The sequence below is a fragment of the Microtus ochrogaster genome, chromosome 8, assembly GCF_000317375.1.
Source record: "Microtus ochrogaster isolate Prairie Vole_2 chromosome 8, MicOch1.0, whole genome shotgun sequence".
In the NCBI taxonomy this organism is placed as follows: Eukaryota; Metazoa; Chordata; class Mammalia; order Rodentia; family Cricetidae; genus Microtus; species Microtus ochrogaster.
This window is the reverse complement of record NC_022015.1, coordinates 17,117,000-17,131,550: the sequence shown is the minus strand read 5'-3', so window position 1 is coordinate 17,131,550 and position 14,551 is coordinate 17,117,000. Positions and strand designations below refer to the sequence as shown.

The 14,551-nt window shown below is 43.5% G+C and overlaps 1 protein-coding gene across 1 annotated transcript; it reads right to left on the bottom strand.

Moving 5' to 3' along the window:
* Positions 1 to 2,915: 2,915 nt before the first annotated feature.
* Hs3st4 (heparan sulfate-glucosamine 3-sulfotransferase 4) lies at positions 2,916 to 11,615 on the bottom strand. Its single transcript, XM_026781741.1, has 2 exons — positions 11,544 to 11,615; positions 2,916 to 3,900 (listed from the first exon to the last, which is right to left on the bottom strand). The coding sequence occupies exon 2, from the start codon at positions 3,891 to 3,893 to the stop codon at positions 3,264 to 3,266; it is 630 nt and encodes a 209-aa protein (XP_026637542.1). The 5' UTR covers positions 3,894 to 3,900; positions 11,544 to 11,615; the 3' UTR covers positions 2,916 to 3,263.
* Between the last annotated feature and the right edge of the window lie 2,936 nt (positions 11,616 to 14,551).

The following is a 14,551-nucleotide window of genomic DNA, read 5'->3' as shown; positions in this document are numbered from 1 at the left end:
TGTGTTGAGCTTCGAACTCGAACTCTCGGGTGTACAAAGACACTTTTGAACTGAAATGAACACAGCAGCAATTATACTGCAGTATTCAAAAGGATGGGCTCTCTTCTCATTTAGAAACACAAGCAGTAGCCATGAATCATCCATTCCTGGAAAGGGCGGGGAGCAGAACATTAAATATAATTTATGCTTTGCTAATTGAAATCAAATACCAAGTTCAGTCTCTCTGGGAATTGCCATGCTCACATTTAAATGGGGCAGAAGTATTATTAACCTGACTCTATGCTGGCAAGTTGGCTTAGCTTTTATGGATAGATAATGATTCCTTCAGCAAGCCTTCACACTCAGGGACAAAACCCAGTCATTCACTGTGAGTCAGAAAGTCAAAGTAATAGTAGCCACCGAAGAAATCAGACCTTAAACATGCCAAATTTGCATTTCTTTTCAGCATCAAGACTCAAATATATTGCCAAGTGGAAGTTTTGTTTTTGTTTTGTTTTAAATCTTCTTGTTCTTGAAGCTTAGTCTTCTGCCCTTTCTTTATACAGAACGGAATATAAATGACTTAAGAAGGAGTTTTCCAGACTTTTATTTCACAAAAGAAAATGGTTTATTTACCTCTTGTTAACCATATTAAAATGGATTTGTCATCTTTATATGGAATATTTATGTAAGGACACAAACTTAGAGGCTATGTTGTTTGGAAGCATCATTTAAATGTGAATCTTATAGGCTTATGAAGACAGGCAGACTGGGGAGACTGAAGAGCTTAATCAAGATGTGTCCATCCAAAACGGGACAGGAGGGCAGGCTGGGAATGGCTGTATTAGCCCGTAGAAGAACATCGTTAGAGGTATTCTAGAACATTGCCCTTTGGCAGAGTTATGATGTCACTATAACCTAGCTACTACTGAAATCCCAAACAGAACCCATTGCTGCAAGGATAATATATCCTTCCTTGTAGTGTTAAAAACCCCTGGGGCCACATTCCTTGGAAGTAAATCTCACCACAGGTCTAGTCTAGGAAACAGTGTCCTTCTTCTTTCCTTCCTTCTTCCTTCCCTTCCTCCTGCCTCAGTCCTCTCCCCCTTTTTCCTTTCTTTTCCCCTTCTGTTTATGTATTTACTTACTTTTAACCAATGTCTCCCTGTGTGACATTGGCTGCCTCAGGCTCGACTGCTGTGGTTCTGGTGTCTTCCACCACACTTAGCTTGGACATATGTGTTTTACAAAGTCTACGGGTGATTCAGCAAGGGCTGGCACACACTCCCTCTTTGTTCTGCTCACAGAGCAATCCCCATGTCAGCTCCATGCAGTCCACCTTCTCTGCATGTGTACACATCCCTCCTTTAAACATGTGAGCACGTGTCCTTTGATCTGTATCTTTGTTGACTTTGGCACATCTGTTGCCTTCAGCTCAACTTTTCTTATCTGGAAAAAAAATATTTGTGCAGCTGTTTTTGAATCTGAGTTATCAGCCCATCACTCATGGGGTGATGAAAAATCTAATACCTCCTTCCCAAGCCATAGTGTTCGTGTGGCTGTAAGAAGCATCCTGCCCTGCACATAGAAACCCCTAAATACTCGGAAATCTGGTCCCTCTGTTCATCCTGAACAAAGCCATTTCTTGTGCTCCAGTGTAGGGGTGGGGAAGAAGTGACCAACACAAATACACCATTAAAGCCCATCAATCAGGTTGCATTAAGCTTTATAACAACACAGTTTCCATTTAGTGGGAGAAATGACAGTTTAATCACAGCCGAACAGATTCCACTCTCCCCACTCATACAAATTTCCAATTTTACTACAATTTCTGGCTTTGGAGATCTGTGAACAAGTGCTTCATGTCAACTGCTTTGTTTCCGTCGACCACACTAATGGGAAGGGACACTTTATTTGGCAGCCCTTGAAAAGGATGTCTGCAGACAGTCCTTGCCCTCCCCACCCACTTCACACTGCAAATCAGCATTCTTGCCAATGGCCCAATAAATACCATCTAGGAGTAGAGAAAATGAGCCATGAGGTGACCCTGAGGGGGCAGAGGTGAGACAAACAGAAAAACGTTGAGTGTTCCCTTCCTCTCTGCATCCTGAAGGGTTACTCAGAACAACTAACAAACAAGCTATGGTTTTTGTCTCTGGGGCAGAGCCTATCCCTAGAGCATGCCTCTGGACCAAGATCCTTAGGGAAGAGGATCGTTAGGTAAGGGGGCCTCCCAACTAGAGGACTGGGTTTTTTTCTTATACCCCCCACGTATAGGCAATCATCTTTGACAACGTCAGGGCTCAAATCATAGCTGCTGTCTCCCTGTTCTAGAAGCATTCATGTGGGTCAGATTCCAACGTGAGGATGTGTGCTAAGCTTCTCTGTAATTTGGAACACGCGTGAAAAGAGAGACCCATCTTGGAAGGCTCTCTGATAGAATGCTCCAGGGGTGTAGACTATTTTTTGGTGAGGAACATACGTGCATGCCTTTGCCTTCATATTGTGGGAAGGGAGAATGTCAAAGGTTTTGGGATGAAGCCTTTGATGGGAAGGCTGGACAGGCTTGGAGGGAGGATATTGCTCCCTGGGAGTCTTGGAGCTCTCAGCCACCAACAACATTCTGGAGAGATGCCAAAGCAGAAGTTTATGTACCAGAAATTAAACACAAGGTTAGAATCCAGACTCCCAAGACAAATACAATAAGAGCTCCTGCAAAGTACATTTTCCTTCCTTCCTTCTTTCCTATCCTTTCTTCTTTTCTCATTTCCTTTCTTCCTTCCTATCCTTCCTTCCCATCCTTCCTTCCTCCTTTCCTATCCTTTCTTTCTTCCTTCTTTCCTATCCTTTCTTCCTTCCTTCTTGCCTATCTTTCTTTTCCTTTCCTTTCCTTTCCTTTCCTTTCCTTTCCTTTCCTTTCCTTTCCTTTCCTTTCCTTTTCTTTCCTTTCCTTTCTTTTTGCCACTCATCAACATCATAGCATACGTCTTTGACACTGGAAGATGTTTATCCTGTCTACAAGGCTCTATTAACTAGTAGAGGCTAAATATTCATGGTGGATTCTGGTGGCCACCTTGTCCACCAGGTACTGCTGGTTCCTTCACAGGGATGCCATGAGATCTATACCTTTGCCTAAGCCCACAACATTGGAAGTAATCTGACTGGATGAGGTTGGCAATCTACTTGGCACTCCAGCATGGCCAAAGCTTCAGAACCTGGGAGATGTGGGACTCTGGTAAAGAGTATCCTTGCTATTCCTCAGCCTTCCCTCCACACTGTCGGCCTCACTTATCACCCTCTTCCTGTTCCCACTGAAAATCTTGACCAGTCATTTGGTAAAACATCATGTTGAAGGGTTTGTAGAATTTCCGAAGTCTGTGGATGACATCTGGGTCAATGCGGGGATGAGTCCGACCTTTGCTCTTGCCCAAACATCTTGGGGCACTGCTGTCTTCTGGCTTCTTCAGGCAGGGGAATCCCTTGGTTTTGTTGAAGTAAAAGTGCTTCTCTGTCACAACACGCTTGAGGCCTAGGAAATCCTGTACTTTGGCCATCTCCCCTGCAGGGTCCACTATGAGCCGCTCTCCACTGACGAACAGGATCTGAGAGAGGGGGAAGTACTGCAGCCAGTTCTCCAGGTGCAGAGCATAGATCCCGATGCGAATGGCACTCCACGAGGCATCAATCAGCCCCAGGGTCCGGTTTTTGAAGGCCAGCACCTCAAAGGTAGGGATCTCTGGCTTTTTTGACAGCGTCTGGGTATAGTCAGAAATGGCCCTGGTCACCGGGTTTCGCACCACCACGATGAGTTTGATGTCCTTGGCCATAGAGTGAATGCGCTTGGGAGCCTCATTTGTCACAAAGTAACTAGGCGTCTTCTCCATGGTTATCTGCCCGTCCACTGTCTTGGGCATCACATTTCTAGAAGAATGAAGAAAGGAGAAATACAGTGATTATTACCATACCCAAGATATCTTTACACAAATTCTATGCACCATATAACAAAAGTGGGAGGCACCAAATAGAACCAATAAGCATTGAGAATTTTTTTTTTTTTTTATGTACCAACTGTGGGCTTGACTATGTAAAAGGCAGCCTAAGGCTTATGCATTATTCTTTGGGAGTCTTGTGTCCCTGGATTTAAACTGCCTTTCTACGTCTTACCAGTTGTGTTTAACCTAGATTTCTTTATATATTAGTTTTAAAATCTCTGAAACGGAGGTAATGATAGCACCGGCTTCTCACTGTAGTGTGCGGATTAGGGGGATAATGTTTGAAAAGCATTTAGCATGGAATCTCATGTGTGCATGAGCTTAACAAATTAAGGGTTTTATTATTGTTGTAGTAGCTTTCAGGAAATGTTTGAGCTCAACACGACCTCAAAAATTATCTGATCCAGGCTTGGCAAATTCTCATTGCCTTCTATTTGTCTGTGAGTCACAGTTAAGAAGGATTTATAATCTTTAAATGGTTGTGGGGAAAACCCAAATGATAGTGATAGTAGAACTGCATGCTACGTGGAAATTATGCAGAATTTAAATGTCAGTGCTTGTAAACAAACCTTCATGGAGACACAGCCACACTTACTTATAGATAGTGTGTGTGCTGCTTTTGTCAAATAAACAGCAAGTAGGGTCGGTGCAACAAGCATGTGACCCACAGAACCTGGAAAATGCATTGTTTTACTTTTAAGGAGTTTTTCTGAACCTTGACTTCTTAGCCCCAAAACATTGTTGTATAAGTGATGAAACCGAAGCCCAAAGATGGGACAGAAATCAGACAAGCTTTCTGTCTGCAGAAAACTTAAGCACATCCCTGGGCCACGACATCTTCATTATAACATCCTAACACTCACCTTAAGTTCCTTTGAGAACAAAGTGACACAGAGAATGCAAGCATAGGATGCGAACAAGACACACAATTTTCTTCTTTCTTTGCTTCTAAGTTTGCCCTGTAATCTTCTCACAGAGCCTGCTCTAGCTGGGATCCTTAAAAAGCCCCCAAAGCCATAGGTTAAAGGCTTTGTCTCTAGCCTGGGTAGGGTGGTGGAGTCTTTAAAGGGTGGAGCATTGGAGAGGAATTTAGGTCCTTGGAGTTATGCTTCGAAAGGGCATATTAAGAGACTACCAAGGGGGCCCCAGTGGTTGAAAGCACTGGCTGCTCTTGCAGCGGACTGCATTTGTTTCCCAGCACCTGCGTGGTGGCTGCAATAAACTGTATCTCCAATTCCAGGATATTCATCACCCCCTTCTGATTTCTGCGGGCACCTGGCCTGCACTCGGTGCGCAAACATACATGCAGGCAAAATCACACCTACATATAAGACAGATAAATCTAAAAAATATTTTTTAAATAACAGGCATATTAAGACCCTAGCATCTCCTCTCTCTAATCCTCACTTTTATGTCTTGGTCATGAGAAGAAAGGGCTTTTTCCACCATATATGCCTTCCATGATAAACGATGTTGCCACAGACCCAAAACCAATGAGGCAAAGCAACCATGGATTTCAATCTTCGGACCCAAAACCATAATAAGTCTTACTTCTAAGTTGATTGTCTTAGATGTTTGTTAAAGTAACAGAAAGTTGATTGTCTTAGATGTTTGTTAAAGTAACAGAAAGTTGATTGTCTTAGATGTTTGTTAAAGTAACAGAAAGATGCCAGCTAATACAGACACCACCCCACAGCTCTTGTCTACTGGTCTCCTTGACAAAAACATGTTCCGACTCCATCCTTCCATTCACATTTTCCTCTGGGGAGACAATTTGATGCCACTTCCTCCTGCCCAAAGCAGAGGATCAACCAGTGATTGAAAACGAGGCCCACGATCCTATTATGTAGTCAGTCTGCCGTAGGCCTATGTAGACCAGTGCTAACTGAGAAGAAACATGTTCGATACCTGATGGTATATGGGCCACCTGCCACCAGGTACTCCGTTAAATCCATTCAATTCCAAGCCCCGCGCTAAAGTGGTACATTCAGGATTACACAAGACCTCTTTGTTATGATGACATGCTTTTAAATGTCTCCGCTAATAAAACTTAATACAGACAAAGATCCCTTAGCCTCTCCTACCGTAATTAAATTTATTTACTAGCACTTGCGTGGAGAAAGAATGACTTCTTTTTATCTCTAATTCACATGCTCTGTCAATAATTAATTGCGGCTGGGTTTTCAGCTTTCACCGCAAGCTCTTTTATTAAGCAAGAGGAATTTTCCTGGTAGAAAAATTCGCTAGAACTAGTCCTTGTTGGACTACACTGGTTGGGTAGAGTGCAGTTTTCAGATCAGAGCTCAAGGCATGGCCATGAGCAATCAGGTTTGTTTAGGGGTGACAGGTTCTCCACAATATCTAGTGTCTGGGCATGTGTGTCAGTTTGAGCTCACTAACCGTGCTGGTCTCTTCTGGAAGGGTGCAGCTAAGAAACAGTCTTTGATTGTAGCCCTGTCTAATCTGGTAACCCGAAAGTTCTAATGACAGGTTTGGTCTCATTGAACCCCCTTACCACATTCGGAACCTCAACTCCTCACAGAAAAGACGGGGCTAATAAAAGTCCACGCTCGCAGGGCCGAGATGAAGACTAGATGAGATAATGCTGGTGGATCACTTGGGAGAGTATCTCATCAATGCCAGAATCTTATTTTCACTTAAGCCAGCTGTCTAGGAGCATTTCCCGAGCAATTCTTACAGAAGGGCAGAGGGAAAGAAATTACATTTGACTCAACGGAAAAACCGAACTGAAGGTCTGATCTAGAATAGGGCAAATTGTGATTCACACCAATGTCATCAACTGCTTCTTGATCTAGAGGCTGGGGGCTGACCAGAAAGCTGCCACTAGCTCTGGCCGGATACAAGGAATAAACTCAATCCTATTCTATTTCGGCTGTAGAGATTATTCCTTTAACAAATTATAGAACTCACATCATATTACAAAATCATTAAATAAACTCTGTTGAAAGATAACCTCCTTGTGGGTATTATTTCTGCACGGCTCCTCCCCAATTTTGTTCCCTGCGTTTTTGTATGTCTGTCTTGTTGCATTTTCCCTCAGTACAGAAGCAGCTGTGCAGCCCCTCTTATCCGTTCTTCATACTCACATTCCTTAAGCCTCAATGCTTACTTTACTAAGTCCCATTCAATCTCATCTCCTCTACTTTAGGTAATTGACAATCTGCCAAGATCCTTGTGGATCTTGACTCTTTTATCCAAAGCATCTGGGATGAAGTAGTTCCCAACCTATAAGCCAGTGGATACAGGAGTGTGTGTGTGTATGCCCAGCTCAGCATTTGATGCAAAGCCAAAAACAGGCCCGGGCACTGAAGAAAGCAGAGGGCAGAAGAGGAGTCCCCGTGGCTCTGATCATCTTGCTGCAGGTGAGTGTGACAAACATGTAACTCAAGGACATTCCCACAGCACCCATGGTAAGACTGGATCTCTTAATTAAGATCCAACAAGTTCTTTGTCAATGAGAAAATTTCCAGTGGCTTCTCCCACGACTATGAAATGGCAAGTCTGTGCTCTTCTAAAGCCCACGCTTTCATTCACTCTCTCATTGATTCTCTTCATAAATGATCATTTCCCAGTAATATCACAGAGAATGAAACAAACTTGGAGCATGCAGCCGAGTTGGGACTTCGGACAGATGAAAAGAGTATCAGAGTGCCGTGTAATTAACTGTCCTAATCATCAGAGCGAGTATCATTAATGTTCCAGCTCTACACAGGAGGAAAGAGGATTGGAGTACAAGGTCTCACTATGCGTGTGTTTTGTTTCTAAGTTCAACAGTTAAGTTATTCAGAAGTAAATGGGGTGATTCCCTGACGAATGACTGCCAAGCCATTGATCTGGTCTCTGGAGCTGAGGCCAATCCCGGGGCAGGTTTTCGTGTTTCTATTGGGTTAGTTGCTGTTTCTCCTTCCCAGATCTCTCATCTGAAACTCTGATATGGCAACTAGTTCTGCTCTATCCTGGTCTCCTCTCCTGATAATACTGGAGGAAGCAGGGCTCAGGTGTTTGCTCAGGCACCAAAATGTTTACCACACAAGCAGTGAGGTCCTAAATTTGATCCCCCAGGACCCATGTTTGTAAAAAGCTGGGTGTGGTAGTACATGCTCACACTTTTAGCACTCAGGAGTCTGAGACAAGTGTAGCCTGTCCAGCCTCCTGCTTCACCTACTTGGAAAGTCCCAGGCCAAGGAGAGATTTTGTCTCAAAAAAAAAAAAAAAGGTAGGTGGCTCCTGAGGAAGATTTACATAGCAACGTGCATGCACACACACAGAGACACACACAAAGAGAGAGAGAGAGAGAGAGAGAGAGAGAGAGAGAGAGAGAGAGAGAGAGAGACTGAAGAAGACATTTCTTTTATTGGATATGACGAACTTCCACCTAGTCTTAGAATCTTATCCTTCCCACCTTCTTGAAGCTTTCCACCCTCAATTTTTTCGTTTTTAATTAAGTTCTTCTCAGCTGGGTCTGACATTTCAATACACCCATGTTCTCACATCGTGGCATGCGTGAGGAACAGGAGAAAGGCCAGGGATGCTGGAGGGAGTTAGACAAGGTAAGAGAGTTAGAAAATAAGGTCAGGAAAGATGGGCAGAGAACAGATCCTGGAGGGCCTGCCTAATCCGAGGGAGGCATAAAGATTCTTCTCTATATCACAAGAATCCATTGAAGAGCACTGATCAGGAGACTAGAGCATCGGTTGCACTGAATTACCTTTTCTGATGGCTTTGCGAGACCGGAGAAGAGAGTGTAAGTGTCAAGGGTAGCATGCTCAGACGCTATGTCAGGACTATAGATTAGAAGTGGTAGTAGCCCCCGGGAATAACTCAGTTGAGGGCTGGACTGAGTTTAAGTAAAAGAGAGATGCCGGGGACCACAGCAACACTGGCAGCAGCGTGGTGAACTGATGGTTAGTTATGAGAAGAGCACTCTAAAGTGTAAAACAAGTAGCTGTGGAGGGGCAGACAGCAGTCTGATGTGGAATCTGGAACACGGGCTATCAGTTACAGCCTCAAGTCAAGCCAAGCAACTTATCAATGCATGGGAGTCTGAAATCCAGGGGTCAGGCCTGAGCTGAAGCTGGGTATTCCTGTTCTCTGTGCATAGTTCATCTGCCAAGAAGTTAAGAGAGCAACGTCTATCTTCTGCTAGTCGCCAGCGGATTGTGAGACCTGCTCTTTGTCTGTGCCGTGAATTCCCAAACAGAAAAAAATATTTAAATGCTTTGTTGTGTCATAACAAAGTTAGTATTCTCAACGATTTCTCACTAACTCTTATTTTATTACATTGTACTGTATTTTAATTTTGGTACATAGCCTGAGATTGAAGTCAGGGGATTCGGGACCTCCCCCATGCTATATAAATGTCCCACCACATCACAGCCCCTTACTAACATATCTTAGCTCCCAGAGCTCTGGCATCGCTGAGATTACAAGACCTAAGGTAGAGAGGGATGAATGAAGCTCAGTGGTAGAGGGCCGGCCTCGCATGTACCAGGCACAAAACCCCGGATTTGTTCTCTTGCATTGCGGAAAAAAAAACCAAACACGTATCCAAGCAAACCAACATACTGGAATTGCTCCCCATATCCTGCACAGCTAGTCTCAGTTCTTGAGGATAAAGGCAATGCTTTACTTGCCTGTGTTCTTCGTGCTTAATGTGACAAATGCCACCATGTAGTGTTCTATAGCGTTATAGCAATATCGCATTATCTATAGCAGTCACTAGGTTATTGTGGGATTGATACACAAATGAGCACATGGTACCGGAGGCAGGGGAGCAGGAAATGGGAAAACTGGGTGAAATGGAACCACATGCTCCTTAGACCAGGTTTTCCACGTATGGGGGTCAGTGTGCCTTCACCACACCCTCCGTGCCTGAAAGACCATGCACTTCATTGTGCACCATATGGTGAGAAAACACTGCATCTGGGCTGGGAAGAGCTCGTTGACAGTATCCTGGGTGCTCAGAGCAGCTGTGACATCAGCATCAACATACAGTCCTGAAGTGAGAATCGCTCCGCCCAAGCTGTCAGCTGCTCTCACATCATGAACATTTCTAAGATGCCCTCAGCTCTCATCCCAGCCCCCACCCTCTTCCATTGGTGTGAGCACTTTGCTAAGCAGAGGCCTGTGTAATTCTAGTCAGCGGCGTACAGGGGCTCTAAGGAGACCCTGACGATAGTTGCCATAGTGCCTCAAGTACCATTATGTACAGAGGGCTTACCTACCCCATGTTTTGTTTCGTGCGTGAGGGAAGATTGACTTCACTAAGCACTTTCAAACACAAGACTCTCCTGTGAAGTCAAGAGCACAAAATCTAGAGCTCTACTTGCTAAGTTTTCACAGGTTTATAAGTTGTATGATCTTGTGCACATTACACAGCACTAATACAGATACAACTTTCAGTTTTTCAACTATGATTTGAAGGCATTAAGTCACAAAACAATCCCATACCAGTTTGGAATTATGATTAATAAAAGGGTTATTTATTTAAGGGGAAAAAATCTTACAGATCACTGTCCCAGTAAACAGCCCTCTGCGCGATCAGGAACGAAGTCTATCAGCCTGGAAGCCGGAAGCAAGAGAGCTAGTGCATGGCTACTGCTGCTTTTTAAAGCAAAAGAGACCACGCCCAAATGGGCTGGTATCATAAAGGCTATCGGCTGAAATAGTGGAAGGAGCTGCCGGAGCTTCCGCAGCAATAATTCACATTCAGTAGAAAGTGATCCACATTCAGAATAAACTATGTTTTGAATTTGAATCTGTTCTTGGACAGATATGATATGACTCCACCCAACTCTGGTTTGATTGGCACAGGGTCACACTATGTTGCTTTTGTAGCCGTGTCTGCAGGCATCACACTGTGCCACCTTTACTACTTTCCCTCGATGCTGAATCACATTTTCTGTCCAACCACATGACCATGAACAGTCAACAGCATATACTGGAAGAGTGGTGGTGTTCTTGGCACACTAAACCCATTTTCGGGGACTGAGAGTAGGGAGCAGTTGGTAGGGAAAGTTTGAGGCCAGTTTGGAAGGCATGAGGCCCTATCTGAAAAACAATGCATTGTCACCTTCTAATACCTTAACTGTTTGATGACTTCATTGAGTGCATCCTCACTGTAAGTTAAGGAGTACCTGCAATGCCTCATTCCCATTGTCTGGAGAGCAAGCATCACATGAACAATCTCCTTTTCATGGGGAGTAGTGTTAAATTAATTAATATCTAGAGAGTGACTTGCATGGGGTCTCAATACAGTTGCTGCTAATTCCTTAAAGCCCCCTTTTACTTTTTATACCATCATCACATCTTTAGAAATCAGAAAACTGAAGCCCAGTGAGATTGATTCATTTACAGTCAAGAGAGGTAGAACCAAATCCAATCTTAGGTTTTCTCTAACACCATAATCTGCCCTCTTGGTTGCTTCTTGACAAGTGTCAAATTACTAGGGCTTAGCAAAGTGACATGACTGTCCCCAAGTCACTCTGCTAGTAGGTGGCGAAGTGGAATCTTAAAATCAGTCCCATTACATGAACAGTGAAGGCAGCTTACCACTGGGAATCACAGAACCCTAGAAATCCTTGCCAGATCAAGCTGCATCATTCAATTTGTGATATCTCTCTCCAGGGCCTCCTCAACTGAAGTGAATGGACACCATCATGGACACTGAGGGAGAAAGCAATCAACCATATGAGATATAAAGTGCCCATTCTCCCTGGCAGGGTCAGTGCCGAGCCCGCCTTTAGCTTGCCTGAATTGCAGGTGTGGGCACCTTACACTTTCCCAAATGCATTATCTAGTGGAATAAATGGTGCATAAATTAGCAATATTTTCTGAGCCCTCCTGACGAACTATAACCCACGATAATGGTGGTTAAAGCAAGGGCAGGTGGTGGGGCCAGCTCCTCGGTACCAAGGGAAGAAATACACTTACAAGTCCATGTAACACCTGTGTCACATTAGCCCAGCTCAACCTCACAGGCCCCTAGGATTCACTGAGCCCATATAGAAATGGAGAAAGTCAGGTTTTAGAGAGGAAAAATGAATCTTATCCAATGGTTCATGGACCGCACCTTGCCTTCCCCAGGCATGTCGGGAATTTCACTATGGTTTTCAAATTTGAGTTTGTGAGAAAAAAAAGTACAATCCATTTTTATTTGTATATGAAAACCACATTCATTTATAGAGGACTGGAGAAAGCTGCATGTTCTGGGACCACACTGCTCTAAGCTAGATTCCAAAGGAGGTTCTCGGCTACAGTTCTGACTTAACAGTTAACTTGCTGAATGAATTTAAGTTACAGATGTTTCTTCCCTGGACCTCAACTTCCTATACATAAAAGGGCTGTGTTTCAAAATAACTCTTGGTTCATTCAACTGAGTATTTATTGGTGATTATTATATACAGAGTATTAAGTGAATATTGGTATAAAAGCATGTGTGGTCCCTGACATTCAAGACACTCTAAGTTCTTGGAGAGGAGGCTGGTAGAGGAGGCTGGGACAGACTATTTCTGTGAGATCCCTCTATTGCTGCATCTCATCTATATTCCCACATTCCTATACGGAGAAAAGGAGACAGAAGGTGTGGCAGAGAAGTGGAAACTCTGAAGATGATGATAAATGGAGGAGGAAAAAGAATAAAAGAAAAGAAAAGAAGAGAGAGAGAGAGAGAGAGAGAGAGAGAGAGAGAGAGAGAGAGAGAGAGAGAGAGAGAGAATGTGGACCAAAAGAATACCAATAAGGAAAACAGAAAACTCTCTGGGTTTAAATGTCACACAATCACAATTTAGGAGAAAATAGAAAATAGTGAACTCAGGTCTGGAACATGTTTTCTATTTTGAACATTGTGTCAGGTTAGTAGAGATCTTTTAGGACTGGAGGATTATGATTCTCACTGAGTTGATTTGCTTTGGGGCTTGGTTTTACCTCCAAAGAACTATCTGGAAAAGATGTGGGAATTCATCCCTATCCTCATGACCATCATTTCCATATAACCCCATCACCAAGAATGGAAGCCAAGAGTGGAATGTTCACCTCCAAGGAAAGTAAGATTTGCAGTGATTTATGAACTATAAAGATGATATGCCCTGGGGAACTGCCAATGAGCAGCCTGTGTGTCAGAATCTGCATCTACCCTGAATTTCACAATAAGAACTATGTACAATGTTGGGTAGCACCCCGGCCACTGTCTTTTAGGTGCTCATTGGCCCCTATAGACATACTAATCAGATGTGCACATTGATATTGCCAGATGTCTTTGGAAGTCTCAATCATCCCTTGTGATCCATTAGTTTAACCAAGATTTCTAGATTTGGATATAGTCTGTGCCTTTCATTAGGGGTAGGATGTTGGATAACCTACTTAGCCTCTCTCTGCCTAGATTTTCTCAGCTACAAACTGGAATGGTGATAATATGTACCTCACATAGTTGCTTTAAAATGGAACAAATGCCTGTGTGTTCAGCTGTGTCCATCTACCTGAGGCTGAGAAACTTATAAAGAACAAAAGATTGCTTGGGCTCATAGTTCTACAGGCAGAGCCCCGAGAGCTAGAGACTGGTAGTGGTTTTCATGCTGTTGGAATTCAAACATAGCACAAGACTTCCATTGTGCCTTGACTCTAAACTGTCCTCAGCAGGTTCCTGTTCTGAAGGTTTGTCCCCAGCTGGTGTCACTATTTTGGTTTCCTAAGAAGCCTTTAGGAGATGAGGCATAGTTAGTAGCAGTATATCCTTAGAGATGGAACTTGGAAGCTCATAACTTGTTCTGTTCTCACTCTCAGCATCCTGATACCAGTGATGTGAGGAGTTCCTACTACTGTGAAGACCCAACCACACCTTCCCTGCCACAGTGAGGTAAAAGTTTCTAAAACTCTGAGCCCAAATCAGCCCTTTCACCCTTAAGGTGTTTTTCCGGTTGTTTGTTACAAAGAGGGTAATACATATGTGTCACTAGAGGGAACACTCATGTACAGATGTCCTCTGGTTGCTCTCTCTTTTATAAAGCCACCAGTATTCAAGGGAACGTCACGCTGGTGACCTTTTCTAATCCCAATCAATGTCCAAAGGCTCTACCTCTAAACATCATGAACAGATTATGTTCCTATCCTCTTAATATCTCAATTAAATTTCATTATGTTCCTATCCTCTTGATATCTCAATTAAATTCCAAACTCTGAGCCCTGGAGGCACAGACTCAAACTTAATTCCAACTAGAGCAGATGCCTCCATTGACAACCACCACATAAGGACTTTATAAGTCTATGCTGTTTTAATGAGTGCTGTCAAAGAACAAAGGCAATCGGCGGCATTGTAGAAGCTCCGTCTTGGAATGCCGACTCTCTGGATTGCTAAATGCCATGCCCTAGATAAAGGAATATTAGCTGTGTGGTACCAGTTCTGAGTCTTTGGTATCCCCTGGCTAAGTGTGACTTAGACAAAGTGAATCCATCAGTAGAGCCGGATTCCATATGATCACATGAAGGCTGATTCCTCCTCTGTGGCTCTGCACAGTGACCAATTGGGAGTTTCTGTCTAAACTAGAGTTATAATTTGAATGCAA

What these genes read in the sequence shown, in the direction of transcription:
- Hs3st4 (XM_026781741.1), bottom strand. Translation starts at nt 3,893, where the DNA reads ATGCCCAAGACAGTGGACGGGCAGATAACCATGGAGAAGACGCCTAGT.